At 51.0% G+C, this 26,436-nt stretch overlaps 12 protein-coding genes and 1 non-coding gene across 13 annotated transcripts; 6 read left to right on the top strand and 7 right to left on the bottom strand.

Annotated features, from left to right (window-relative positions):
* Window positions 1-3,260: 3,260 nt before the first annotated feature.
* LY79DRAFT_643471 (necrosis inducing protein) lies at window positions 3,261-4,052 on the bottom strand (the record flags this gene model as incomplete). Its single annotated transcript, XM_060562402.1, has 2 exons — window positions 3,261-3,680; window positions 3,807-4,052. The coding sequence occupies 2 exons, from the start codon at window positions 4,050-4,052 to the stop codon at window positions 3,261-3,263; spliced, it is 666 nt and encodes a 221-aa protein (XP_060407919.1).
* A 1,444-nt stretch (window positions 4,053-5,496) lies between these two features.
* LY79DRAFT_571394 (uncharacterized protein) lies at window positions 5,497-6,310 on the bottom strand. Its single transcript, XM_060559242.1, has 4 exons — window positions 6,232-6,310; window positions 6,107-6,180; window positions 6,037-6,051; window positions 5,497-5,978 (listed from the first exon to the last, which is right to left on the bottom strand). The coding sequence occupies exons 1-4, from the start codon at window positions 6,244-6,246 to the stop codon at window positions 5,612-5,614; spliced, it is 471 nt and encodes a 156-aa protein (XP_060407918.1). The 5' UTR covers window positions 6,247-6,310; the 3' UTR covers window positions 5,497-5,611.
* A 543-nt stretch (window positions 6,311-6,853) lies between these two features.
* On the bottom strand, window positions 6,854-7,051 carry LY79DRAFT_528194 (uncharacterized protein; the record flags this gene model as incomplete). Its single annotated transcript, XM_060555999.1, has 1 exon — window positions 6,854-7,051. One exon carries the CDS (start codon window positions 7,049-7,051, stop codon window positions 6,854-6,856), a length of 198 nt encoding a protein of 65 aa, XP_060407917.1.
* A 1,385-nt stretch (window positions 7,052-8,436) lies between these two features.
* On the top strand, window positions 8,437-9,875 carry LY79DRAFT_70342 (oxidoreductase NAD-binding domain-containing protein). The gene is made up of 4 exons (XM_060564965.1): window positions 8,437-8,812; window positions 8,868-8,945; window positions 8,999-9,557; window positions 9,626-9,875. Exons 1-3 carry the CDS (start codon window positions 8,548-8,550, stop codon window positions 9,544-9,546), a joined length of 891 nt encoding a protein of 296 aa, XP_060407916.1. The 5' UTR covers window positions 8,437-8,547; the 3' UTR covers window positions 9,547-9,557; window positions 9,626-9,875.
* On the top strand, window positions 9,722-9,794 carry LY79DRAFT_t268. The gene has a single exon. It is a non-coding gene; the product is annotated as a tRNA-Lys (tRNA).
* A 1,006-nt stretch (window positions 9,876-10,881) lies between the features above and the next one.
* LY79DRAFT_528217 (uncharacterized protein) lies at window positions 10,882-14,984 on the top strand (the record flags this gene model as incomplete). Its single annotated transcript, XM_060556000.1, has 3 exons — window positions 10,882-11,218; window positions 11,278-14,226; window positions 14,281-14,984. 3 exons carry the CDS (start codon window positions 10,882-10,884, stop codon window positions 14,982-14,984), a joined length of 3,990 nt encoding a protein of 1,329 aa, XP_060407915.1.
* Window positions 14,985-15,669: 685 nt separating this feature from the next.
* Window positions 15,670-17,015, bottom strand: LY79DRAFT_571391 (uncharacterized protein). The gene has a single exon (XM_060559241.1). The coding sequence runs from the start codon at window positions 16,534-16,536 to the stop codon at window positions 15,712-15,714; it is 825 nt and encodes a 274-aa protein (XP_060407914.1). The 5' UTR covers window positions 16,537-17,015; the 3' UTR covers window positions 15,670-15,711.
* Window positions 17,016-18,103: 1,088 nt separating this feature from the next.
* Window positions 18,104-19,117, top strand: LY79DRAFT_70291 (uncharacterized protein). The gene is made up of 2 exons (XM_060564953.1): window positions 18,104-18,125; window positions 18,212-19,117. The coding sequence occupies exon 2, from the start codon at window positions 18,324-18,326 to the stop codon at window positions 18,789-18,791; it is 468 nt and encodes a 155-aa protein (XP_060407913.1). The 5' UTR covers window positions 18,104-18,125; window positions 18,212-18,323; the 3' UTR covers window positions 18,792-19,117.
* On the top strand, window positions 18,986-21,335 carry LY79DRAFT_70282 (uncharacterized protein). Its single transcript, XM_060564950.1, has one exon. It carries the CDS (start codon window positions 19,430-19,432, stop codon window positions 21,203-21,205), a length of 1,776 nt encoding a protein of 591 aa, XP_060407912.1. The 5' UTR covers window positions 18,986-19,429; the 3' UTR covers window positions 21,206-21,335.
* Window positions 21,336-21,524: 189 nt separating this feature from the next.
* LY79DRAFT_571387 (uncharacterized protein) lies at window positions 21,525-22,202 on the bottom strand. Its single transcript, XM_060559240.1, has one exon. The coding sequence runs from the start codon at window positions 22,120-22,122 to the stop codon at window positions 21,943-21,945; it is 180 nt and encodes a 59-aa protein (XP_060407911.1). The 5' UTR covers window positions 22,123-22,202; the 3' UTR covers window positions 21,525-21,942.
* Window positions 22,203-22,628: 426 nt separating this feature from the next.
* Window positions 22,629-23,549, top strand: LY79DRAFT_584543 (peptidase S8/S53 domain-containing protein; the record flags this gene model as incomplete). The annotated part of the gene is made up of 3 exons (XM_060560412.1): window positions 22,629-22,761; window positions 22,870-23,377; window positions 23,453-23,549. 3 exons carry the CDS (start codon window positions 22,629-22,631, stop codon window positions 23,547-23,549), a joined length of 738 nt encoding a protein of 245 aa, XP_060407910.1.
* Window positions 23,550-24,500: 951 nt separating this feature from the next.
* On the bottom strand, window positions 24,501-25,273 carry LY79DRAFT_674482 (uncharacterized protein; the record flags this gene model as incomplete). The annotated part of the gene is made up of 2 exons (XM_060564312.1): window positions 24,501-24,561; window positions 24,627-25,273. 2 exons carry the CDS (start codon window positions 25,271-25,273, stop codon window positions 24,501-24,503), a joined length of 708 nt encoding a protein of 235 aa, XP_060407909.1.
* A 160-nt stretch (window positions 25,274-25,433) lies between these two features.
* Window positions 25,434-26,296, bottom strand: LY79DRAFT_571383 (uncharacterized protein). Its single transcript, XM_060559239.1, has 2 exons — window positions 25,978-26,296; window positions 25,434-25,909 (listed from the first exon to the last, which is right to left on the bottom strand). The coding sequence occupies exons 1-2, from the start codon at window positions 26,007-26,009 to the stop codon at window positions 25,744-25,746; spliced, it is 198 nt and encodes a 65-aa protein (XP_060407908.1). The 5' UTR covers window positions 26,010-26,296; the 3' UTR covers window positions 25,434-25,743.
* Between the last annotated feature and the right edge of the window lie 140 nt (window positions 26,297-26,436).

Genomic DNA, 26,436 nt, shown 5'->3' with positions numbered 1-26,436 from the left:
ATAGCTAACAAGGTAACCTTTTATTACATAGGGTTCTATTTTTATAGAACAAGGGGGGCGTTTACCTTCCTTCTTATGTATATATATAATATAACTAAAGGTACAAAGGTGTTTAATTTAAGGAGGTTCTTAGTTAGTAGCAAGGTTAAGCTTATAGGTAATAATCTTATAAGGGCTTATTTTACCCTTAGTTAACTATAGTAGTAGGTTAAGGATTTAGACTATAGTGTTAAGTATATAGTCCTAGAGATCCTCTAGTAGGCTGTTGTTAATAAGCAGAGTGTAGGCAGCCTCTATAAGGGTGTAGCTAGTACGTTTAATTACACTATTTATTAATAGAGTATAGGCAGTAGTTAGGTAGAGTTAAGTGCCTTTAAAGAAAGGGTTATAGAGCACTTTCTTAAGCTTAGGTGTATTATTATATATTTAACCTTTAATTAAGAGACTTATTATATTAGTAAATATAGTACTAAACTTCTTAATAGTATTAAGAATAACCTTATAGTAATAGGTTTTTAATAGAGTAAGCTAGTAATAACTACTGTAATAGTTAAGAAAGTAAAAGGTGTATTATATACTAAGTTTAAAAAGAGGTTTAACCTTAATAAGGTTAAGATAGATTTCTTTACCTATAAGGGTAAGAGGTAATAGAGTATTATAGCTAATAAGCTCTATAGATTTAGCTAAGTAGTAGGCCTTATAGTAAAAGTTATTAATTTTTGCCTATATAAATTATATACTTACTTAATAGTAGGCCTTAATAACCTATAATAGATAGGTGTAAATAAGTTAGTAATATATTATCTTAAGGGTTAGTTAGCACTTACCTTTAACTATAGCTAATCTAAGGGTAGTTACTATAGGTATAGTTAGGCTGTTAGTTATATAAAGGACGTAGATGTCTAAGATCTATTTAATAATAGCTAAATAGGCCTTAGATTTAGTGTTAATAATGTAAGTAGTAGTATAGTTGTATTTAATGCCTACCTTATGTAACTTACCTAGGCTAAGAAGGTTAGCTAGGCTAAGAGGGCTATACTTAATATCTTTAATAGTCTAGTTAATAGTCTAAGTTAGGTTAGCTAGATCCTTTATCTAGAAGAAAATAGTACTACTGCCCTCTAGATATACTTAATTACTATTTATAGTAGTAAAAGGTTAAAGGTTACTATAGACTACATAGGATATAAAGTAGGTTAATAAGTTAAATATAAGGTTAAAGTAGCCTAAATCTAGTATAATATTAGAGGTAGTAATAACCTTGTTGTTAATAGCTATATATACTATATAGCTAGGCTTTATAGCTAGGCTAGTAATAAAGAAGCTACTAAGAGCACCTAAGGCTCCTTTAATAAAAACAGAGGTTAATAATAAGTTAAATAATCCTTCTTTATAATCCTTATTATAAATATACTTAGTTATATAGGTAAAAAAGGCATTATAATAAGGATAATTAGTAAGAACTAGCTCTAGGTAAGTAGTCTAATACTTTATAGTAAAATAGTTTTTTTTATAATAAAGGTAAGAACTACTATAGGTAATATTCTTAGTAGAAGTAGTACCCTAGTTAGTACTAGAAGAGGTTACTGTTAGATTAGTAGTGTTCTTATAGTATATAATAAGTCTTATTTTCTGTTCTTTATCCTAGGCAAGAGTATAAATAGTCTTAATAACCTCTACCTAGGTAAGCGTCTTATTATTATTAGTGTAGTACTTATAGGTATCTAGTAGTTACGCCTTAAAGTAGTTAAGTATAAGAATAGCCTAATAGTAGTTAAAGTTTTTACTATAGAGGCTAGTAATATAGCTTTAGAGGTATTAAACCCTTGTAAGGGCATTATAAAGGGTTTTATAGTCTTAGGCACTACCTTTACTAAACTTGTTAATAAGAGTAGTAATAGCATCTTTAGATACCTTAGGGATAAACTTCTTAAGTGTTTTTATAAGAGTATATAGGTTACTATTATTAACCTATTCTATATTAAGGAGCTTAATAATTATAAGGTTATAAGTGCTAATAATAATACTATAGGTAGTATTATATTTGTTTTCCTAATTCTTGTACTTATTAGTGTTAATTACTAGTTAAAGGACTTTATAATTAATATATTTTTTAACTCTAGTAGTATAAAGTAACATGTTAACTAGCACTTGCTATTATAACTAGTTTAACTCCCCCTTAAGCTTAGGGATAGACTATATAACTATTTAGTAGTTAACCTTGTTAGCTATAATAGTAGTTAATTACTGACGCAAGGGAGGATAATGTAATATATAATGTAGATAAAAGTCTCCCTTAGACTATAGGTAGCCTAATAATATATTAAACTTTATATATTTCTTTTATAGGATGAGGGGTATATCTAAATTATTATATAAATTACTGCTGTTTATTAGATGTCTAAGTAAGAAGGGGTATAGATAGGGGTAGAAGCAACGTTTTAAGTTTATTGCTTGTTGTTGTTGTTAAGAGGTGATGCAACTGTAGTAGACAGGTGGTCAGAACAGCAATATAGGCGGTAATTACAACGTTTTATAGATATTACTGTAGACTATTTAAAAAAGCAAAAAAGAAGGGGCAAAGGCAGCTAATTAATTAATTATAAAGAAAATTAATTAGTATTAACCTAGGCCTTATAACCTATAGGAGCAGCAAGGTAAGGCAATATCTGTTGATATTGGTGATGTGTAGCTGACTAGAAGTAGGCTGCCTACAGTGGGCAGAGGCTGCCCGAGAAGGAGGTGGAGGTGGGTCACGTGACCCATGGGCTCCTCCACCAACACGTTATGTTTGCGGTTTGCATTCCTGCAACTTCCTGGGTCGTTTTTCTCGTGCCTGAGCGACCCGCGGATAACACGAAGACGAGTTCCGATAACACCTCGATCGAGGACAACGGGGTCGCAGACCCCGTCATCGTGTCCACGGCTGCTGCCGCGACAGACGGGCCACGGGGTTCCTGAGTCTCGCTGGCTATGCTTCATGAAGTCGCTTGCATGAAATATGAATCCCCATTACTTCAATCACTATGTTATAGATGCAATCAACACCATAATACTGAGGGCGTTTGACCATGATCCTGAGTCTCGATTCAGCTTCTGAAACAAGTCACTCAATCATGCGGTCTCTAGGACTCAGGATTATGATAAGGAAGGTCTTTGATCAGATAGGTGATCCCTGACCTTCTGGGTCAAAATTTTTGAATTAAGCACTTCTATCGATAAGATTAAACATTAAAATTTGTCCTCATGATGACATCTATCTAGAAAGCTGCAGCCTTGCCAAGGTTCGAGAGGAAGCTCCCGCCTATGAACGGAACGTCGGCGTCTCCGAAGTCTGCATTGCTTAGGGCGTTCTGCATAGTTGTGCTCATAGCATCCCAATCGAGAACCGGATAAGTTCTGCCCACTTTAGCAGTGAACTGCAGCTCATGGTTGGTTGGAAAGTCAGCGTAGTATTCCGCCTTCACGCTGTCACCCTCGCGCGGCGGGAAATCTGTAGTCTTGTATTCGCCATGTCCAGAAGCTCCTCCGCCAAGGATCTTTGGGTTCGGGTCGGAGGGGTCGTTGAGGAAGACGACGATATGTTCCCAGTCGTGCCTGTGCGCGCCGATGGCTAAACCATCGAGTGTCTGATCTTTTGGCCAGTACCATGCATACATGATTGCCCATCTGTTGTTGTACTATCCCATTCTGGCGTAGGTCTGTCCCTTGGTGGTATCCTTACAGCCGGCGTCGGATTTACCGCTGGGCTTCAGTCCGCCATTAAACTGATATCAGATCTGGAAAGCTTGATATGTCTGGGAGACTTTAAACCCATACCTGATATTGCCTGACGCGTCGACGGCGGTGTATGGTTGGCACCCACTCGCGATATGGAGAAGGGGGTTGAATCTTGCGATGGCTTGGCCATTCCAATTATCCTGAACTTGCTGCGGAAGAGGTTTCAGAGTGTCATGGCCCACTGTAGCACGGCGGTCCAGAAACCTATCAACAGGTGTGCAGGATGCAGCACGTAGCATGCCGAGAAAGGGTATAAGTTTGCCGACGAGCATGATTGACTGAGGATACCAGCAATTGCAGGTTGTTAGTGAACGTAATTCCCAGCCCGGCCAATCTGGCAGGCTCTCTCGATTTCTGGGAATGTTTTACAAAGCAAGATGTATTATTGATCGAGGTGGCACATGTGTGAAAACACTTGTTATGATAACTTGATGCTCTGGAGCGCTTAGTATGAATAGCCAAATGTACTCGTTGGCGTGGACGATCCGCAGCTTTTAAGCAGACTTCACAAGCTCCTATTCCTCGTGCGAGATGCCTTCGAATGGATGCGAACATGGGTAGAGCTCCTCTTGTTTGTCGAATACGGCAGCTCGTTCGGGCACTCGTTCGGATCCGGAACCTCGCCGAAGCCAGGGGTACAGGATGGAGCTGAGCATTATCAAGGGTTCTGTGGCTTCTGAGCCCAGGCGTTCTGGATTCAATACTTTTCACATAGACCCAATATCGCTTTGGTATTCAATCATAGGTCAAAAAGGAGTGATCAGACAAGCTGATAGTGTCCCCCCCCCCCCCTGTCAACCTGAGAGCACGGATACTATGCACAATAACTGTGATAAACCTCAGCAGACAGTGAATTTAGTGATAACACAACTTTCTTAGAGGCAAAAGGGATGGTCTTGGCCTATCCTGACCCAGAGCGTAGCGTAGGAAGCAGGGTGGGTTAGTACTATTCTAGCCCTCCCCGGCGGAGCCGTTTTGGAACTAAAAAATCTAAGAAAACTGGATTTGAACCTGCAGCCTTAGGATATGAGGTTTATCGCTGTTATTGTGCACGGTACTCTAGATTTGACAGGGGGGGACACTATCAGCTCGTCTGTAGACTCGTCAAAAAGCCACCGGGGCTTAGATCAGTCATTTACGGCCACGTTTTTATTGTGTCCATGCTTTGATCTGGACTTCATGATTCGCTACATTGCAATTGTATTGTCCGAAATACAAGTCAAGCGGTCCGAGCGGCAGCATGGGTTCAGGCTATTCGATGGTGTGCCGAGTCAGGTTATAGTCACACGTGCCATATTGTTGGAATTGAAAGCCCAGCCATTAAATGTGCTGTGGATGTATTCGGCCAGAAGCCATCTATCTGTATCAATATAACAGACAAGTCACACTGTCAGTTCTCCTAACTGGGGCGCCCCCACAGATGTGAGTTCTCCGTGCCAAGGAAATCCCCTCATGCATCTCACGTGGATCGCGATAAGGTTAACGCACTGTCTCATGGGTACATTCTGAAGACAACAACATAACGAAAGTCATCAAGGTAAGTATGTGGAACTTCTCAAGCATTCAACATACCGAGTATACCCCGGGTAGCTTATCTTATCGTGAAATCGCCACGAAATCAGCAAAGATAAACCCGAATTTATCTTCAAGCTGTTAAGCAAAGTGAAGAGAATTTATAGTCTGGGTTTCGTGGAGTAATTGATTATAAACTACAGTGCCACTTCTTGTCCAAAGCTCATACTTTTGTCGTCTCTGGCTATTTATCCTCGTCGAGGTCTACATTTTCAACATGACTCTGCCTCACATAACTCTCTACTATCCCGGCCTCCGTTCAGTTACGTATTTCGTCGAGCGCAGGCTGTGCAGTAAGCCAAGCAGCCACAAGCATACTCTCCATTTCCCACCTCGATCTGAACCTATCTGAAGTATACCAATCGACACCTTTGCGTCCAAGCTCCGGCTTCCAGGGAAAATTTGCGATGAGATGAAGTCGCAAAATGGAGGGGTAGTTGTCCAGTTGAAGGAGGGCTTCTCTCGTGGCCACCACGTACCATCTAGCGCTACCCAGCACGAACCCGATGGACGAACCAACCAGAAATGGCAAAGCCGCTGTACCCCAGATACTGCTACCAATCATTGCGGCTGAAAGACCGATGACGGCGGCTGTAGATGTTCCCGCTAGCATACTACGGAGCATCCTTGCAAGACGTTAGCAGGGACAAGAACATCGAATGCCAAGCAAGGTCGGCGGCTTACAGAAGCCCCGGGCCACTGATAAAGTCAGTCTAAACTTTTCAGTGAATTACAGATGTTGTTGGACGCATACTTGACGTTTCCCCATCTGCCTAGAATCCTAAGCAGATTGAAGTGAGGTAGACCATTGGAGCTGAACTCGTTGACCTGCTGTATCTCAGTGAACGCCGCTAGGTGGCCAGAACTAGGTAGACGTACCGCATGTTCCTGCATAGCCAGGTCTGTCGCAGACTTGATCGATAAATAGTTGGTGGCCTCGCTCTTGACTGCGTGCTTGAATATCTTTATCTGTTCTCCATCATCCTCTAAGGGATACAACCAACCAAAAGAGTGATTGCCTATCCCCAGCTGACTAATCATTGCACGTTATCCCTCTAGTCATATGTGTTTATTGAGTCAGACACCTAGCATAGAATAAGATTGTGTCACACCTGTGCGTATGAATTGGGTGACGCTTTAAGATTGTATTTTGAAATATTGATTTTTGTAAGCTGAGGCATAGGAAATCAAGATATGTTATACTGTACTGGCCTGGTTCTGCTTTTGCTTTGATAATTAACAGTAGCTTATGTAGGTTTTGTAGCGTTGGCGAGTAAAGCTATGACCCTTTTACTGTGATAAGGTGGATAAGGTAGGCAGTTCCTAAGATCTGCAACTAACACTGCCTTTGAAAGCTAGGTGTAGGAATGGATGCGTGTCTCTAGACTTTCATGTTTTTTCCTTGGAAACGAAATATTTGGGATCTTCTTCTTCTTGTTACTGTATTGCTGAGTCAAACATATATACAACCTATCTTTCACTGGCCGCACAGATATGGCGTTCAATGTGCCCTCAGGGTTGATGCAGACGATGTGCTTTCGTAGCATTCAGCACATAGGGCACCTTGCGACCAGACGGCCTTCAGAACTTTGACGCTAAAGCATTGATGATTAGGGTCATTGTGGGCAAAGTGACAATAAGACTTCATCTTCACGACCGAGTGGCCGCATGAGAAGTAGAATTCCTCATAGTTGCACATTTTGAAGATTTACTGAGCGAGATTTTGAAGTTGGTAACCCAAGTATTGATTTGGGTGGGTGGGTGAATTGTGCACGTGGTTTTGATTTCGTTGGTAATGGTCGATGAAATGTACGCCTGTCTATGTGTGCAGCTTTTGGCTATTGAGCTTTAGTGAGGAAGTAGGCGCATATATATAGATTCTCCAAATGCGGCAACTTATCATTTGGAAGATTCTGCGGCGGTGAATTATAGCCGTTTAACGATGAACGGAGTCGATGGTCGTGATTAAGTTTTGAGTCACAACTTTATGTCATTTGATACCTCTGCCTTTTTGATCGTAGCACTGTGAATTGATTATAGGTTCAACTCTTATGGACTTTGTCTAAGTGTAAATGTTATGGCTATTCATAGAAGTGTTCCTCTTGTAGTTGAGAACCTCAAATTTGAAGCGTGTATTTGGATGATACTACTGACAGGCTTGATACTAAATGTCTGTATCTGCACCTAACACAAAGCCGACATAGTGACACAGGACTTACACTGGCTTGACAATTAGCAACTATTATAAGAGCATCAGTAACATATTATGAAGGTATGAAGCAAAGGGTTTAGTCATTGGTTTATGGCTGACTTATGTGTGGCGTCAACGGAAAGGGGTTGATTTTAATCACTGGCAATTCAGTAACTAAGCAGTGTTTCAGTAGAAAACACTTTCCTACATGGCCATGCTTTATTCACTCCGCGCCGTTTCTTCAATCTCTACACGTGTAGTTGGCTTGTTCTCACAGACAGTGGGCGTAAAGAGCATACCAGCTAGAACCTGAAATATGAATTGACCATGTGAAATGCATGACGGACAAATGGCAAACAAGACGCTATGGTTCTATGAAAGGGTGGGGCAGACTGAAACGAATCGCTTGAATGATTCGTTTCGGGCAGATGCTGTGGACGTCATCCGGTCATTCGCAAAGGTTTAATTTTGTGGTGTTCGCTCCGTTGCATAACTCGCGAATACGGCATCGCATCACCCCACTCCGACAGGCAGCAACGTCCGAGTCCCTGAAAACGCGTTAGACAAACTTGTTGATCAAGATCACATACAGATGATCGATCACTTCGCACCGATAGTTATGGTAGTAACGTTCCCTGTTGTTTTGATTCTTCAGGGGTTGAAGGCCGACCTTGTTGGCCCGTCTTTGTTCTTGTCAACGGCGCTTACATGGCCAGACCGGTCCCGGACATTTGGGGATGGCCGAATCGCACCGGCTGCTAGCACCCCCATTATTGTTTAATCTTTCAGACTGTCTCGGTCCCGGCATTGTCCGACAATGCTGCAGTGGTCTCATGCGTCAGCTCAACTCATAACACTCTACTTCTTAAATGACTGATCGCCCGGCAAGACGGCGGCTGCCAATCGTCAACCCAAAACCCCCACACCCAGATTTAGTGCACTGCCGTAAGACCGACTTGGTTTCATACAACTAACCGTTCGGTCACCGCACCATTCCGTTAAACATGGCATCACTAGCAGCAATCCGCCGCTTCCGACCGGCGAACGTCGTAGCAGCCGTCGCGGCCGGCGGCATTGGCTTGGGTGTCATGTCAAAGCTTCTCGTGGGAAATGCGTCCGCAGAATCGGGTGCGCCGCCAAAGGTCTTTGGCGCGGGCCCAGCATTCGTATCATTGCCCTTGGAGAGCTCGGAGAAGGTCAACCACAACACGAAACGTCTGCGATTCAAGCTACCTCAAAGGGATGCCGTTAGCGGGCTCTCGTTAACATGTGAGATTGGTTGCACTCAGAGAAATCGTTGACCAACTAACTAACAATGAGACAGCGGCTGTCCTCACAATGTCATGGCCCGAGGGTCGATGGTTTCCCGTCGCAAGACCTTACACGCCCATTCAGCCCCTAGGTATGACTACTTTATCAGCTTTAACATGAAGTGCAGCGTTGACGGATAATCAGATGATACCGGCTACCTGGAACTCATGGTGAAAAAGTACCCTGATGGTAAACAGAGCACACATCTCCACTCCCTGACACCAGGCGAAACGCTTCTCTTCGCTCTAGCGATCAAGGGCCACCAGTGGAAGCCCAACAGCTACTCTCACGTTACCATGATTGCAGGCGGCGCGGGCATCACGCCGATCTACCAGCTGGCCCAAGGCATCCTTCGCAACCCGCAGGACAAGACGACCGTGACGCTCATCTTCGGCGTTAACTCAGACCAGGACGTGTTGCTCAAGGAGGAGTTTGAGCAGTTTGAGAAGGAATTTCCAGGGAGGTTCAAAGCTATTTATACCGTCAGCAATCCTATGCCAAACTCGCCCTTCAGAAAGGGCTATGTGACGAAAGAGCTGCTGCAGGAAGTTGGCGCAGTGCCGAAGGGCATCGAGACCAAGGTGTTTGTGTGTGGCCCGCCGGCAATGGAGGCGGCGCTGGTTGGAAAAAGAAGCGCGCCGGGTGTGCTGCAACAAGTTGGGTACCGAAAAGATCAAATCTATAAGTTTTGAAGGAAAGACCTGTAAGATAGACCGTCATTAAACAATTTGCAAGATATTCGACTAGAATCCAATCTAATTTTCAGAAAAGGTATCATCACATGAAGTGGATCGATATCACTGGGCCAAGCACGTGAATGGTACATAGAGTCTGAGATCGTCTGTCTCGTCATCAAGCATTTAACCCGCCTTGCTAGCTCAATCGGTAGAGCGTGAGACTCTTAATCTCAAGGTTGCGGGTTCGACCCCCGCGTGAGGCTCAAATCCTCACCGCGATTGGCATAGCCACTCTGACGGGTTAATCTTTTTGATCTTGTCATAGAGACTTGCGGCTTCCCTTCACTTTGCCTTTGTGTTTTGACGAGACTATCGGCAATGCATTTTCTTGCATTATAGACATTGTTGCTGAAGAATTTTGCGTCGAGGCGGAATGGGGTTGAAGTGGACCTTTATTCATTGGTGCGTATTTTCTTTTCCCGTTTCATGAACATTCCCCCCTCCCTCAATATTTTGTTGGTTTCCGGCCAAGAATTGAGAAAGCAGCTCATGGCAAAATGTCATTTATCGGCAACCCATATCAACTAGCAGTGAAACCAAGGGCATGCGCGCATGTGAAATGATTATCCGAGGTGGGCTTCTTTCCAAGCGAACACGTGAAGTATACAGCTACTCTGTAATTCAACAAATGTGGCTGGAAATTAATTCTCTAAGCGCGGAACACCGAGAGCTTCTCCGTGGGGGGGAGCATGGATGATTAAGGTTGCTTTGCTTGCCTGGGCCCAGCCCGGATAAGGAAGTACCGCCTCTCGGATATCGTTTTTCTCCGCATTCCGTACTGCCTTCTGTCCTGCTTTCAGCGAATCAATGCGCCTCAATGGAGGATCGGGTGGGTACCTTCAGCGCTGATTCCTGAGTGCCTTGGGTAACCCCCCCCCCCCTCCTCCCCCTTGGCTGTGGCGTTCAGTGGCCCAGTGAGAGTGGGACGTGCATTGCAACCTGGGTGAGGTCAGTGCCTGGTCCGGCCTGGCCCACATCAGCTCCAACACCTTGCTGCCATCTGTCCAGGGGAATCGCGACCATCACAGCCTGTTGTTCCTCATCACGACTCGAACGACTTCACCAGTCAACGAACGACACATGCGAATTGCCAATCACGTCCAACCGGCCAATAACGAAGATTTCTCATTTGAGCGACCTCGATCATCGTCCGCTTCCTACCTTGCTTGTCGCTTCCGACGCCTCCGACTTCTAAACCCCTACTCGACCCTCGTTACCTCTCTTTTCCCTGCAATCCTGGCTTCCCCGGCCAGGTGAGCTGGTCGAGGACGTCCAGCGCCAGTCGAATGAATGCAACCCCTAAATCCATTCCTCGCCGCCTTCTTCCGAAGCTCCCTACCATCCCAGTGTACGCCAGTACATCATCACATCCTCCTAGTCCCGGCCACCGACGTACTCTTCACATGTCGCGAGATCGAGAGTGGCTCGACCTTCCATGAGCTCATCACTTCGGAGGAGTTCCTAGCTAGCCATGTGCTCCGTATACCGGCATCCAACACCACTACTGCGGCTGGAGGCAAGGATGGCGCGCAGAACTTGCGGGAGCTGAGGGGCAAGGCGAAGCAGTACCAGACCATCAATGGTCGCACAGTTGTCATTAAAGACACGCATGTTTACAGCAATAAAGGTGCGCCTGTCGCACAGAGGCTTCATGCAGACCGTTGATAGCTAACGTGCATCCTGCAGGCTTCAAATCGCTCGCGCAAGCACAACTCCTCAACGATTCGACATGGTACCCTGACATGCTGGAGCCTCGTCAATGGCTCATTTACTATATCTCGCGGCCGCTGATGGGGGTGTGGGAAGAAATCAAGATCGAGCCGGCGGTTCTGATTGAGGGAATGGCGAGACGACAAGCGCTCGAGCAGAGCAGGTCATCCGCTGCCGAGGGCACCGAAGGTGCCATGGTGCCGCGCAAGAAGGATATCAAGAGTTTTCACGACCTCCTCACCCACTTCCCCGTCATCGCGCGACAGATGCAGCCTGGTTTGGAGAAGCTTTTCCGAGAATTCTCCACAGTCTTCGAGCGACCGCTTCCGCCGCCCCCTTCAGCCTTCCGCATACCCGATCCGGCGCCCGACGGACCCATCACCATGGCGATGAGGAATGCTAGGTCTAACAGCATGTCGGCAGCACAGCGGCCCAACGGGGTCTCCAACGGACTACCTGTTACGGAAAACTTCTACGCCGAGGATGACGAGGATGTGATGAGGGCATCGCTCGAAACTGCCGTTACTGCGGCAATTGATCTGTTTCAGGGCGTCGACAAGCAGCAACTTTCAATGCTTGGGGCCACGACGGACTTGACGGGCCCACTTGTTGAGAGGCTCATCGAGAGATATGTCTCGGAGAATGTGCATCATCTCCTGTTTCCCCGTCTCAGTGCATTAAAGCGACCTTACGACCTGGAGTTGGAGGCCAAGATTCGGCAAATGGAGTTCATCGACCTTTCTCAGCTGGGAATTGCCATTGAAGGGGGCACCCGAGGGAAGCATGATCTCACGATACAACTTGGTCTAGCCGTGGAGGAGTTCAAGAAGATGGCCAACGCCCCGAGTCCGCAAGAGATGCTTGACTTGCTTCTATCAACCATGAAGCTGGTGACGCACCTGACAAACTCTTCACAGGCGCGAGCGGCCTCTTCGTTGGAAAAGCCAACCCTCACCGTCAATGCCGATACTCTTGTATCTCTACTGTTGTTCGTCGTCATCCGAGCTCAAGTAAGACACTTGCACGCCCGGCTCATTTATATTCGCCACTTTATCTTCATCGACGACGTTGACAACGGCGAAATGGGCTACGCCTTGAGCACGTTTGAGGCTGTGCTGGCGTACCTTGTACTTGATTCGGCAGGGCTGCGGAGGGCTAGTCGGAGAAACAAAGCGCTGTGGGACGCTACTTGCAACGGAAGTTTAGACGACCTGAAGAAAATCATGGAGCCGGACTCAAACGTGATCATCGACGATGATCTTTACGACTCACCTGATTCAAGTCGACGGCCGTCTCGGAGCTGGAGCTATACCAATGGCTCTACATCTAGGAGATCGTCCACCGCCCTAACATTCTCGGATCGGTTTTCCTCCGGCTCTGGTCTCAGCCATGTCTTCCCATTCCAGGCCGAGGACAACGGTAGCGCCCTTGAGTTCCCTTTGCCCCCTGTTCCTCCTCCCCCAAGGAAGGTCAAAAGGGTCGCCATGGACACGAGAAGCATGTCCAGCGGGTCTGAGATCTCATACCATTCCAGGGCAACAAGCAACGGAACTGTTGGAAGCGTGCTGGAAGGAGACATCACAATAGATCGGTTATCGCAGACGCATAACTTGTTCGGAGAGTCAATCCTCATGATGGCTGTGCAAAACGAGAGGCCCGATCTGTTGCGGTACTTGCTTACACTGGATGAATATTATCCGCCTTCTGTGGTACTGGACGACATCAACAACGAGGATACAACGCTGTTTAGCGCCGCGGTTCAACTGGGTCACGCAGAGCTGATCAACATCGTCCTCGACTTCGTCATGGCCTCGGCGCCAAAAGAGAGGCTTTTGGAGTACTTTGCGCAACAGGACATTTGGGGGCGCAGCTGCGCGCATTACCTGTTCCACGCGCCGTTTTTGATCTCTCGGATCGGGAAATTAATCCCCTGGCGGCAAAAAGACAAGAACGGCCAGACGCCGCTTTTTGCGCTGTGCCGGTCCTATGACCACGTTCATTACCGCGAAATGGTGGATGCCGGCCTTGATGCTGCCACGGAAGCGCAGGGCGACGGGCTTCCTCTACATATTGATGACCATGTGGACGCGAAGGGCAACACGCTGCTTCACATTGTCAACGATCCGCAGCTCGCCATTAGAGTTCTCCAGCAGTGCGATGTCGACGTCAATGCTACCAACGAAAAGAAGTTTACGCCGCTGATGGTCGCCAGCAAATACGGCAGACTGGACATGGTGAGGACGTTGTTTGTGGATGCACGCGTCGATGTTGCGGCCCGAGAACTCCGAAGCCTGACGGCCGTCGAACTGGCCAAGGATGATGACATCCGAAACAAGATTGACGACCTGGCCCTCTTCAGCATGCCCCCTGGCGCGGATGCGCGCATCACCGGTGTCGTAAGAGCCTTTTTTGTGGAAGATGCAACCATTCGCTTGGTCTTGAAATCGGCCGCCCCGGCCGACCATTTGAGCTACACCGTGACCACGAGCCGCCGAAACCTCTCGGATTTCGAGAATCTTGGCAACCTGCTTGCGCTGGAGAACCCGGCGTCGTGGATTCCGGCAGTCGCAGGTGTGCGGTCGCCGTTCCAGATACCTTCAAAGCCTTCGAGGGCGGTGCTGAGGGATATCCAGACTCGTGTCGACTGGTTTCTCAAGATCATGCTCAACCATCCGACGTTTGCGACGCATGAGATGCTTTGGGAATTCTTCCTGGTGCCCGACATCCAGCTCGGTATGATGGAGCAAAGGAGCAAGCTGAAAGCCGAGACTCGAGCTGAGAAGGTTCGGGAAGAGTACGAGCCAGTGCGGGATGTGCGCGAGGTCGAGCAGTTTGTGGACCATGCAAGAGAGATGGTGCGGAGCGTCAACTACTCGACTAAGAGCGTGGCTAGGAGAGTCAACTCGATCTCCGTTGTCGCATCAGGTAAGTCTTGATTCGCCCGATTTGACGGCCACAGAAATCCACTGACCAAGGTAGACCTCCACGATGCATCGACTCTTCTGTACCGCGCAGTATCGACGCTGCCATTCCTGCCACCGGCTTACATCACAGCGCTCGATTCGTATGTCCGTACCATTGCACCAATGCAATCAAATCCTTACGGCATCTTCCACTCGACTTTCTTGGCGTCGCAATCGACGATCCAGGCGCTCCTGTCGGCACTCTCGCGGCCACCTGCCCAAATTGCGCAGATATCAGCTGCACGCAAGTCGGCGGAGAGGAGCTACAACTCGCTGACGCGGTCGACACGGTGGCCGCTCGGTCTACTGGACGACACGCGACAGCGCCTCAACGAAGAGAGGGAGGAGAAGGCGCGCCAGTCGCAAGAGCAGGTGGACGACCTCGGCCGAGAACTTCGTTACTCGCAGCAGGTGGTAGCCGGGGAGCTGGCCGGGTGGCAAGACCTGCACGAGAAGATGGGGCGGCGGGCGATCAAGGACTTTGCCAAGGGCATGGTGATTCAAGAACGGCTCCGGCTGGACGGGATGATGCGGGCGCTGCGGAGACTGCGAGAAGGCAAGGTCGAGCTCGAGAGGGCTTCCGCCTCTCTGGCAAACGTTTCAGGGCGTTCGAGTATGAGTCAATCGACGCGTGAGGGGACGGGGACGGATGCGGGCGAGGGAGCCAGCAGTGCGAGCTCCAGAGTGGGCGGTGAGGTGGCGAATGGAGCGGGCCTCTAGACCCTGCACTACCATGCCTTGTGCGTTGACGACAGCCCGTCTACCTGGGACTGACCGAATGTCATGGATGGGGCGGGAGACTTTTTCTCAACACCATAGAGGAGACGCGTGGTATGGAAATACGACGCGTCTCGGCCAGCGGTTGGTTGTGAATGGACGGCGGCGGCGGCGAGACGGGGCAATCAGTCCGTCAGACGTCTACGTCGCAACGGACTGGATGAATGCAGGTAGAGAGCAATGTGTGTGTGTGGTATTGGGGGGGGGAACCACCTCACCTGCATGAGGCACAAGCACACCTTCAAAGAGAGAAAGAGAGTCGAGTCACTCTCAGTCTCTACTTTGTCCTTTCTTTCTTCACTTGCTCCTTTTTCATTTATGTATTAGCAAGCAGACCTCTTCACTTTTTTGATGGATACCCTTTTGGCGTCCTGGGCGCGGGAAGAGTGGACTAGACGGCCTTTTTTTTGTCCTTATTTCTTTCTTCGAGTTGGGACAGAGGATATCCCGAGACAAGGACGACCTGTTTACCCTTTTAGACAAATGGATACATGAAGATACCTACGTAGACTCCAGTCTGAATTTTGTCTTTATTCCCTGTCGTTTTCTTCCCCCATGCAATTGATGCCTGTCTGTATGTGGGCCAGAAAGCAGAGCAAAAAAAAAAAAAAAAAAAAAAAAAAAAATACGGTCACCTTCGGTGATGCCATTACGCAGAGTGCCCGTCCTTTCAAAGCCAGCCTCCCCGACTTTCCCGGGCAGGCTCCGAGGAGGCTGTCGTGGCATCTTCTGGGATGGGCTCGGCTAAACAGGGTGGCTCACCGGCCGATGGGGACAGCAAAAGATGTGAGTCACCCTTCCCTGCGGGAAGCCAAGAGGACGGACGGGTGTGTTCATCATGCATGGATATGACCAAGGCTAGAGTTTTCCGGGTCCGGACAGCATTTGCCGGGCTAGGGTTAGGAGTACATACATGTTTGACGACGACGACGACGACAACGAGGACAAAAGGGTAGGTAGGGGGTGGGGGGTCCTTCTTCCCCGTTTCCCGCCATGGATATCGAAGAAACAAAAAGGCGGTCGTGAAACATCCCGGGAGGACGGCTGGGCCAATGAAGCGGTCGAGACACGGGTTTGGAGGTGCACCGGGGACCCGATTGGACGGAAGGGTCGTGGTTTGGCAGGTTGAACGATCTGCGGCGCGTCGAGATTGGGTGGGCTGTTGGCGCGTGATAAGCAGCCAATTAGAAGAGGAAGAAGGGGAGAGAATGTAGTAGTAGTATGCACGGACGACAGCACGGACCGTTGAAGACGTGTGTGGGGAGCACGGGCCACGCGGGAGCGGGAAGGGACAGACGAGCGAGCAGGGAAAGAATGGACGGGGGAGGGGCATTTGGATGCTGACTGGTCTGGTGTGGCGCTTGAGGGAAGTAGAGAGGGACGAGAAAGGAAGGAGGAGAAGCGAGGATGGTTTAAGCGCTCTGGTTGTGCGGCTGTGCAAGTGCCACTCGTTCGATAGCCTTTGTGTCGGAGGGTTTGATCTGTATCTCCCCATTTTCGATCCTTCGAAGGCGGATGTGGAGGACGAGAGTCGTGCTACGGAAGAGACGGCCGAGTAAAGGCCGTAGCTGCTATCTCTGGAGGCAACATGGGATTTACGAATCGCGGAGAAGGAGGGCAGCCGGGCGAATATCAGCCTCGCCGCCCCTTCCAGTGAGAAGAAGGCACAATTGGGTGTGCAAGATCCGCATCGTTAACACATTCGAGACTGGTCCATTGTTTATTCCACGTCGCGGGCGGTGCCCTTAGAGTGAGGCTTAGGCTTTTCGGTGCGTAGGGAGCACCGAGGCGTGCGCGGCACGAAAAAGAGGCTCGGGGCCCCGTAGGCACGTAAGCAGGACGGGAGCATCAGCTTCCATCGTCATTTCCAGCATCGAGGGGGCCCGACTTCGGGGCCGTTAGGAGGGCTTAGGTCGGTCGTACGGCTCCTTGTAAGGGTGAGTCTTGCTTGATGGTGAGACTGGCAGTCAGCAGACGGCTGGCTACCTCCCTCCTGAAGCCTGTTTACAAGGCCCTTTTCCGCCCGATCTTCCATCATCCTGTCTCACAGTGTCTGTCATGGAGGGGGTGGAGCGGGGAAGGGCTGACTGTAAGCGCCGTCCGAAATCGGGAAGGAGGAGAGGGAGAGCCTCGTGTACACATAATCCGTAGCCGCCCGGGCGGTTAAGAGAGCCGAGCGAGCGGCTGTTTCGGTGGGGGGGGGGGGGGGGCGGGGAGGGGCATTGCTTTTCTCGTACAGTGCAATTTTGGCGCACGAGTATGGGAGCATGTTTGGCGCCGGCATGGTGGCACCCAGAGTGGGAGACCCGATCTGAGGTGTCTCAGTGGGAGACGCAGCATGAAGCGACAGCCGCCGGTAATCTAAGTTGCCGCTCGGCTGGTTTTATTGCGATACTACCAGGCATGTACCCATCCAAGGCACCTAGGTAGGGTTGGGGCTTAGACAACGGTCAATTTCGGGCAGGTGATGACGATCCGAGTGAGGCGAGCGTAGGTTTCACGAGGGAAAGCGAGATGAGGACATGACGGTTTGACTGCACTGCGAGGTGTGTTGGCAAGCTCTCGGGGGAGAGTGGGAGACCGAGTTGGGAATGCCCTCGCGGACAAGTCGCGAGCGTCGCTTCTCCCCGTCCGTCGGACGCGACGCAGAGCGCGGCCGAGATTGGCGCATGGCATGGCATGGCACGGCACGGCATGGCATCACATCGCATCGTATGTCACGGCGACGCATGACATCGCGTCGAATGATCGCCGCACACACGGGCGCGCGGGGGGGGGGCACGAGGCGCGTCTGTCCCCAACGCCGAGGCGCATCTTTTGGGGTTGTTGATGTTTGTGTCGTCCGTCGTTAGTCGTTCGTCCCACCAGACGATGTGGGGCGGGGGGAGGGGGGGGGGGGCAGGATGACCGACTAGGAAGGGAAGCCAAGGAAGGAAGAAAGCTAATGTATACTAGGGAAGGCGAGCTAAACTACCGTAACTGCCATGTGTCTAAAAATGAGTCATAGACGCCCTGCAAGGGTGGTTTTGGTGGGATTTGTGGAAACTGCAAAGGGCGGTTGATGCAAGACAGCTGTCGTGGACGGTGAGTGGTCGACACCGCAATGTATCCAGAACCTATATACACACTGTATCCCACGGCCAACTCCTGGTGAACGACACCGTGTGCAGGACAAGCGAGCGCCGACCTCAGGCTCCGCCCCAGAGGGTCCACACCACTCCTTCCCACCCCCGGCCGTGCTTCTTTCCTCCGGCCAGACTGGGAAAGCAGAAGAGCGTCCATATGGCTCTTGCTCGATCGTCCACTCACGAAGGAAGGAAGGAAGGAAGGAACGGACGACCCGACAACAGCTTCGACTTCTTCTGCTGCAGCATATGCATACGCCGTGCGTGTGCCTCTAAGTGGGAACCATCTAGACACTTTTCCCCCGTGTTTCACATTTTGCTCTCTCTCAGCGGCCTGGTGGCCAGACTCGGACCTCTGCTTTCCAGAATGATGCATCCATCCATCACCAAGTCTCTCTTTTTCCTTTGCAGTAGCTCCATTCCACCTTGTTTTCCCTGTCCTGTGTCGTTCGTGGCCGGCCGGGTGTGTCAGACGACGGTGCCCTTTCTCTCTCTCTCTCTCTCTCTTCTTTGTCTCTGCGTAGGTATCGTGTACTCCGTCTCATTCTCCTTCCGGTCAGTCGGCCCTCGTTGTCTTGGCCTTCAGTCTGTCCAAGGGACCACCCCCGAGACCACCTCCACCTAAGCCGGATGCGCGCAGCCAAACCCACCGCTGCGTTGTACCCTCCGGTATCCATGCATGTGCAGATGCAGAGACCCATACCCCCGACCCGACGACGTTACGGTCAGTCCCAAGCAAGGCTAGGTAGGTAGGTAGGCTAGCCTGGGGTTGCGAGGGCCGCGGCGGCGGTCACCCACACATGCCCTCTTACATGGCCGTCAGTCGCGCGCCGCATCACCACCACCACATCCATTGGGCTGCGAGCTTCAGATGCGAGGATAAAGATGTCCTCCCCTCCCGCCTCTCCTGTCCCCTTCTGTTGGCCCTCCTCTCTCCATCCTCATCTCGTCCCCTCGTCTCCTCCCTTCCCGCTCTCCTCCTTATCTCGTTGTCTCCCTGTTTGTCTGTTTGCTATTGCTTGCATATTCTGGAATCCAAAACAAAAAGTTATACACCTAGATCTCGACACACTGGTCTCGTTGAACGCGGCCAACCTGTCCCTGCTTCACAGCACCTCGTCTGCTTTTCACAACTCCTCACCCGCCCACAAAACAAAATCTCAAACACCCAAGTCTCTGGAGCTGGCCTCCTTCCTCGCCCACGAAACACCTCCCATAATCCCATAATCGTGTCTTCTGAGACACAGCCGCCTCGCAGTCAACATGACCACGTATGAGATCCCCTCTGCTACTCGCCTCACTTACACCCCTGCTCACACAACCCCCCTCAGTCTGGCAGCGGACATGTCGTTCGACTTCATCTTCCCCTCGTGCGAGCCGTCAACGCCGCCAAGCTTCTCCTTCGACCCTTCCCTCCTCGACCTGCCCTACCAACACAACCCGGGCCACAGCCGTAGCCGCTCCAACGGCTCCGTCTACTCCTTCGTCTCCGCTGCCGAGTCCACCCCGGACTCGGTGAGCACCCGCATGACCACGCCCTCCCGCGCCTCGCCTCCCATCCGCCAACATGGGCCCCTTCTGCTCCCCAAGATCCGCTCCCAGGACCAAGCTATTGAGTCGCCCCCCAAGCGCATCAAGACCTCACCCAAGTCCCGTGCCCCGACTCCCCGGCGGGCTACACCCTCCGCCCCCGCCACCAATGCCGTCTTCCGCCCGGCTCACTCCCGCAGCTTCACCAACCCGGAGGCCGTCACATGGAACATGCCTTCCTCCTTCTGTAGCCAGCCCGAGGAGCCGTCCACCTCGTCCCTGCTCTGCTCGCCCGTCATCTTCGCCGATGACATGCAGTCCCGCCGCGAATCCACTTGCAGCCTCGATGGCTCTGCTCTCGAGAAGTTCGGCTTCCCAACCTACCGCCAGATGCCCTCATACGTTCCCTCTGCTGCACCCCAACCTACCGCAGAGGCATACATGTATCCGTCCTACACCCCTCGTGCGCCTTCTCCCCTTAGCTTGTCCACCCCGGCCACCCCGGACCCAACTCCCAGCACGACGCTTCTGACCTATCTCACCGAGTCCAACCCGGCCCCTTCGTTGGTCCGCACTATCTCCTTTCCTCTGCGGGACCCCAACACCAAGCACTTTTGGTGGGACGTTCGTCAAATCCGCCCCTGGACCACCTTCAACGCCTCCTCCATTCTCTCTCTCCCCGGCGCTGCTGCTCTCCTCAACTGCCCCGTCCCGGCGCCTCTTCTCCCCACCCCGGCCCAGACGGCACGTCATCCGGAGACCGAAGCAGCCCTGCACAGCATCTACGCCTCGCACTACCTCCCCAAGCTCAACGCCGCCCTCGCCATCTCTTCCAACCGGCCCATGCAGCTCTCCGTTCCTGCCGCTTCCGCCAACAGCTCTAAGCACTCCGACCTTCTCTTCACCGCCGCCCCTGCCGGGGAACCCGCCTCGGCGGCCCAGATCTTTGGCGGCAAGCCCACCGCCCGCGTTGTCGGTCTCGTCCGCTCCTTCGATCGTTTCAACACGGGCATGCGCGTCGAGGGCAACATCAAGCGCGTCGAGTACCTCCGCGGCCTCGCCGCCCTGCACCACGCCATGCGCGAGCACTCGTGCCGCTATGGCTTCATCCTGACCGAGATCGAGCTTGTCATCGTTCGCAACGGGCCTGAGACGGTCCCTAACTTTGGCTTCCTCGAGGTCACCTCCGTGCAGCTAGGCGCTGTTGCCGACGACGCCGACTGCGAGGTTGGCGAGATCCCAATGACAGCGTGTCTCGCACTGTGGGGCCTCTGCATGATGGCCGGTGATGACGCGCCGCAGGGGGGCCGCGTCGCGCACTGGAAGGCGGAGATTGGCGCGCCCGCCGAGGGCACCAGGCGCAAGGCGCTGCCCAGGGACGACTGGATGCCCAAGCCGCAGCTGGCGGAGAAACGAGAGGCCAAGAGGGCGAGGGGGTGGATCATGCCCGAGGACCCCGTCGGCAGGAAGGAATTGGGCAAGAGGGGTGTGCGATACGGTGCTTGCTGAGCTCCTCGTGCTACCTTCTCTCGGCATTTGGTTTGAAAAGAAAGAAAGGTGGTTGGGGCGTTTGGGAAGAATATTGGCTGGTTCCAATGTTCTCGGATGGACACAGGGAAGGAAAGGGAAAAGGATAACCCAAAGGTAATGGGTTTTACGGATGGGAATGGATAATGAATGACTGGGAACACGGCCTCGACGGGAGGATGAGTGGATGAGACGAGATGACAATATTTTACGAGTAACGATGCTTGGTATTCTGTTTTACATATGCAAGTCGCTCTAGGTACTTGTAATTACCACCTTTTCAACCTTTTACACACACATGCAAACCGCCTGTCGATTGTGCATGATGACTTTGAGTTTCCATGTCGTGAGCAGAAACAGGAGTGGATGTTACATCAACTCATCAGGATGGTGATACAGGACTTGTCAAACGCCTCGTTGCGCTGTTCGCGATAATCCCTACGAGCAAAATGCGTAACGTGCCCTTCCCCCAGACATCAACATCTTGACAGCAGGTCTGGATAGCCCTCGAGCTTTCCCAAAAAATTTCTTGCGTACTTGAAGCAGAGCGCAACTTCACGCAAACTCCTGAAGACAGCCGCCTTCTCTGCGCTTGAGAGCCAGCCACTTTGCAGCCGCAGCTCGCAGACCGCAGACCGCTGACCTAGCTTCCCTGTACGGGATAGATTATTAGATAGACTAGACGTCGCCGACCATCCCCCCCCCTTGAGTGCTCCTATCTAATGCTTCCCGCGATCGAAAAACGCGCGAATGCCCGTGACGGCGACCCAGCCGACGACGACGACGGTCACGGCCAGCCGCACCTCCCTGGCGATGTCGAGGGCGGCCGGCCCGAAGTGGACGGCGTGGATGTGGTTGATTGCGCCCGAGTGGGCTGCCGCGAGGCCGAATTGCTCCATCTGGATGGAGAAGGGTTAGTCACTTATTGGGATGGGACAGGGGGGGAGAGGCGCACGAACGTCTGGAGTGGTTATATATGAGAGGTAGGGAGGTGGGAACGAGTTGGTGACGATGGAAGTTGAGCTGAGTAAACAGAGAACTCTTTTGTGGGTCGGGTTGATTACGTCAACGAATCATCATGGCGGCGGTTGGGTTCAGACGGTCAATTAAACTGGACAACAACGCTAGGAAACATTTCGTGGATTCTTGACACTCATGTTTTGGTGTGACGGCTGAGAACGAAAATAAGCCCAGACGTACGTCTAGCGCACCATTTGGATCATGGGTTGTGCAGGAATACTAACGGTGACGCTGCTTCCAGAAACGATGGCCAGCCAAGGGCGTCCATCTATAGATGCGGAATTTCATCCCTTAAACCGCCGTAGAAGGCAAAGGTTAAAAGTGCCGTCAGAGGACTAGATGAACTATAGAAATACTATACTATTCTCAATTCACTCGTCTGTTCATGTATCACGGCGTTGGTCATTTTGCGCATAATTATCTTTGGTACACAGGACTTGCTAACTTTGAGTCTCAGGGCTCGACAGATTCCGCGACGCTGATCGAAGCTTTCTTGACAGCGTATGATGACGGAGTGGGTACCTCTCAACTTGAGAACGACTTCTTTCACCAGCTTGGTTGCTGGTCAGCCTCCGAGTCCCATTTCTGACATGAGCCACAGATGGGCATCATCACTTGTAGCATAGGGGGCTCAAGCGGCTGGGCCGAGGAAGTCTGGGCGCTGGTTGCCTCCATACTGGTCGAACAAGGAGTTGTCGTTACGATTTCAGCCGCCAAATCTGGCTCCCAGGGCCCCTTCTACTCCAGCAGCGGGTCGTCTGGCAAGAATGTGCTCGCCATCGCTTCCGCCGATGTGCCAACAGTTGAAACGACCCGAGCCTCCGCTTTCACGTCCTGGGGCCTCCTCAACGACCTCAGCGTCAAGCCCGATGTAGCGGCTCCCGGCGGCTCCATCTACAGCGCATATATAGACAACCGCTGGATCACAATGAGCGGGCCCTCCATGTCCTGCCCCTACGTTGCCGGCGCAGCCGCCCTGTGCATCAGCGCCCTCGGTGGACGTCAGGTCCACGGCAAGGGATTTACTTCGGCTCTCATCAAGCAGATCATAGCCAACGCTCGCCCGCTTACGTACTACCAAGACGGATATACTGAGCTGGCGAACGGGTGTCAGATTGCTATTGGTGACTACACGTACGTCATCCTGATCCCAGAAGGAACTCAAATATCGGTGACACGGAACCTATAACTAATAATGCACCTCCACAGACTAAGATACGCCGCTCTGAGAACTTTTGGGAACCCCTTGTACTCGGATAACTGGGCGACGTTTACCACCCCAGTGGAGGTCTTGGGCCAGTATTGAGTGTCTTGCATACTTAAAGCTTGGGTCGTGTAGTTATAAATAGCTCGTGATACGTATACCACAGGGCCACATGAGTTCGCCAAGCTTCCTATGTTGGTTTTAAAGCATGACCACCTTCATCCACTAAGTTACTGCCAATATATATGAATCCCCGCCTTCATCAGTGGTTTGCTTGCATACCAAGGCCCTCCTTTCACTTTGACGTAGGCCTTTGGTATTGAAGCCGTAATGTGCCCGAACTCGTGCTGTATTTTGCACAGTCCTGCCTGTTAGCCCGGCTTCTTGCTAGGTTAAAGAACACTGATGGAGATTCAAACCTTCAGCATTCGAGTTGTGGGTACAACGCAGTAGTAACAATGTGCAGTCGGATGGTAGTATCTTTTAGCACCTATCTATCAAGGCATTTGAAGCAAGGCTTCGAGATCCATCTGTTACCCTGAGACGGAGACGGACTGAAAGTCCGACCGTGGAAGTTGTAGTCGTGATCAACGTGGCGCGAACTCTTATGTTCGACTTTGTGTCAGACAGGGCCTCTTGGCTGTCTCATATCCCTAGCAAAGTAACCAGCTCATTTATGAAGCCAAGTGTCTTCACCCCAAGACCAGGCTCCTTACTCTAGCTTCCCAACAAGGGCTATTAGGTAAAAGAAGAATTCTCGGGCCCAGTCACGGAACACGCTTTCGCTGGCTCATAGTGTACATGAACAGATATAGCACAATACTGTACGAGACAATAGTAGTCCGTCCAAAGAGAGGAGCAAGATAGAATCGCTGCTGATAACTACGTCATTATCTATCTTATTTTCAAAGGCTCGATGAGCCCGTATGCATGTGCATTCGCCCAAGCTTTAACTAAATAAAGACATAAAATGTAAGTAGACCAACCGCCGTAAGGCCCAACGTCTCCGCAGCCAATCGAGAACCCGCATTGGGAGTCTGAGAAGGCGAGCTACTAGACTGCGAGGAGGATGCGGGATTCGACGAAGATGGAGCGGCCGTAGGCGTCGTCGAAGCTGTCGCGGATGCAGCAGGCGTCGAAGCTGTCGCGGATGCAGCAGGCACCGAGGCAGTTCCTGACGGACCACCGCCGGAGCCGCCGTCGTCGTTGACGATGGAGTCCCATGAAGGGAAGGTGGTGCCCGGGCACGCAGCAACGCATTCGTACGTGTTCTTGTAGACGTTGGGGTCCTCGCTCGTCGTGTTTCTCTCCTCAAAGTACTTGTCGTTGCACTTGCGGGCGCACGCGTAAGCAGAACACGGAAGGCTGTTCATTTCACCCAGCGACTGGCCATCCAGTTCGGTCTTGCTCCACTCCCCTGTTCCCCCGGAAAAGGTGAATTCATTGCTGTACTCGAAGCCCGACGGGCCGTCCTTGGTCGGGTCCGAGTTCCACTCCATCGCGGTTATCTTGAGATCGGCAGAGTCGGGGACGGCGTCGGCAGGGATCTTGACCTTTACGGAGGTGACGTCGATCTTGGTCCCATTGGCCAAGAGGCACACCGGGCCGGTACCCCAGCCCGGCGGGGTCGTTGCAAGGTAGAGGTTGTAGTTGGTGAAGCCGGCATCGAAAGAGCTGGCCCCGTCGGCGATGTCGTTGCGGATCGTGACTTCGACCTCAGTGTCGGCATTGACGGTAGACTGAATGCTAATTCTGTCGAACGCCACGGCGCTGGACGCTCCGGCTAGCAAGACGCCCAATGGGCCCAGGAGAGTGAACGAGATCATGATGTAGTAGGATTCCTGCAGTCTCAAGGCAGATTGTGCCCGGCCGACTTAAACGAAAGATTTGAACACGAGGTCAATTCCGGCAGGTTGAGCGATGAGATGCAATGTTGGGAGACGGCACCGGATTCAGGGAGAATCCATTATGAAATACGCAGAGCCAAAGGCAGCGGAGCCAGAAGACTACTAATGTTTTTTCTTTTCCCATTTTCCCGAAGGATCTGTTGTGCCCCTGAATTTCGGCACTAGGAGACAGGGAACCATTGCGGATGAAATTAGCTTGGCTAAGCTAGTACAAAACGGTGCTAGGCAGTCTGAAATATGTGATATTTCAGAACAAGCATTGAAATGATGACATATTGCATGCTGCTGCCTAAAGACACTGGAAACCCGAGCGTGGTGGATGACGGGGTTCTCTTCTGATGCCGAAAGGCTTCAATGCCGCCACCCGGTGCATGGCCATTTTGCACTTATTAATCCTCGCCAATGAGTTCCTTGAGGCGTTTCTCATCAAGAATCTCGGCTTCTACTAAGCGACCTGTCTCTTTGATTTCACCAACAAGGCGCTGATAACGCACAATCGTTGGCACATTGTGTACGTTCCACTTGGTTCGGAAAACATTGGTAGCGACTTTCCATCTTTGAGGCTACCATCAGCAAATGCCCACTCGGCGAGTATGATGGCGAATGTGAGGTCGGCTACTTACTCTGGCCTCTGTCCAACCTCAAAGAAAGCCATTTCTGGTGCACTGTCCGCCGAGAAGGCAGCTTTGATGTGTGGTAAAGCAGCCCTTACGTCAGGACACCATGACTACCCGGTGTCTGGGTGGTCAGATGTGGTGGACGTGAGGAAGAACGCCCCAGTGGGGCTCTTCGGCAACACAAGGGCATTTGCTGCCTCTGGCAAAGCAAAGCTAGTGTTGATGGGCATGGTTGTCGATGCTTGCTGATCAAGGAACGAGGACGAGGAATGACAATGCCTCAGACCAGACAGTAGCAGACAATAAGACTATACCGCGCGAGGTTGATATCTGGTGTGTGTGAAGTGAACGTGTAAGGAACCCCTGATGTTAAAATGACGCCATCCCGGTCCAATAAGATGGTGTTCCTGGGCCCACGATGTCAATGAACTCCGACACCGGTCTGAGATGGTTCCAATGCACCGG

The sequence above is a fragment of the Colletotrichum navitas genome, assembly GCF_030913465.1.
Source record: "Colletotrichum navitas strain CBS 125086 chromosome Unknown LY79scaffold_125, whole genome shotgun sequence".
NCBI classification, from domain to species: Eukaryota; Fungi; Ascomycota; class Sordariomycetes; order Glomerellales; family Glomerellaceae; genus Colletotrichum; species Colletotrichum navitas.
The sequence above is the reverse complement of the archived record's forward strand: the minus strand, read 5'-3'. Positions and strand labels throughout refer to the sequence as shown.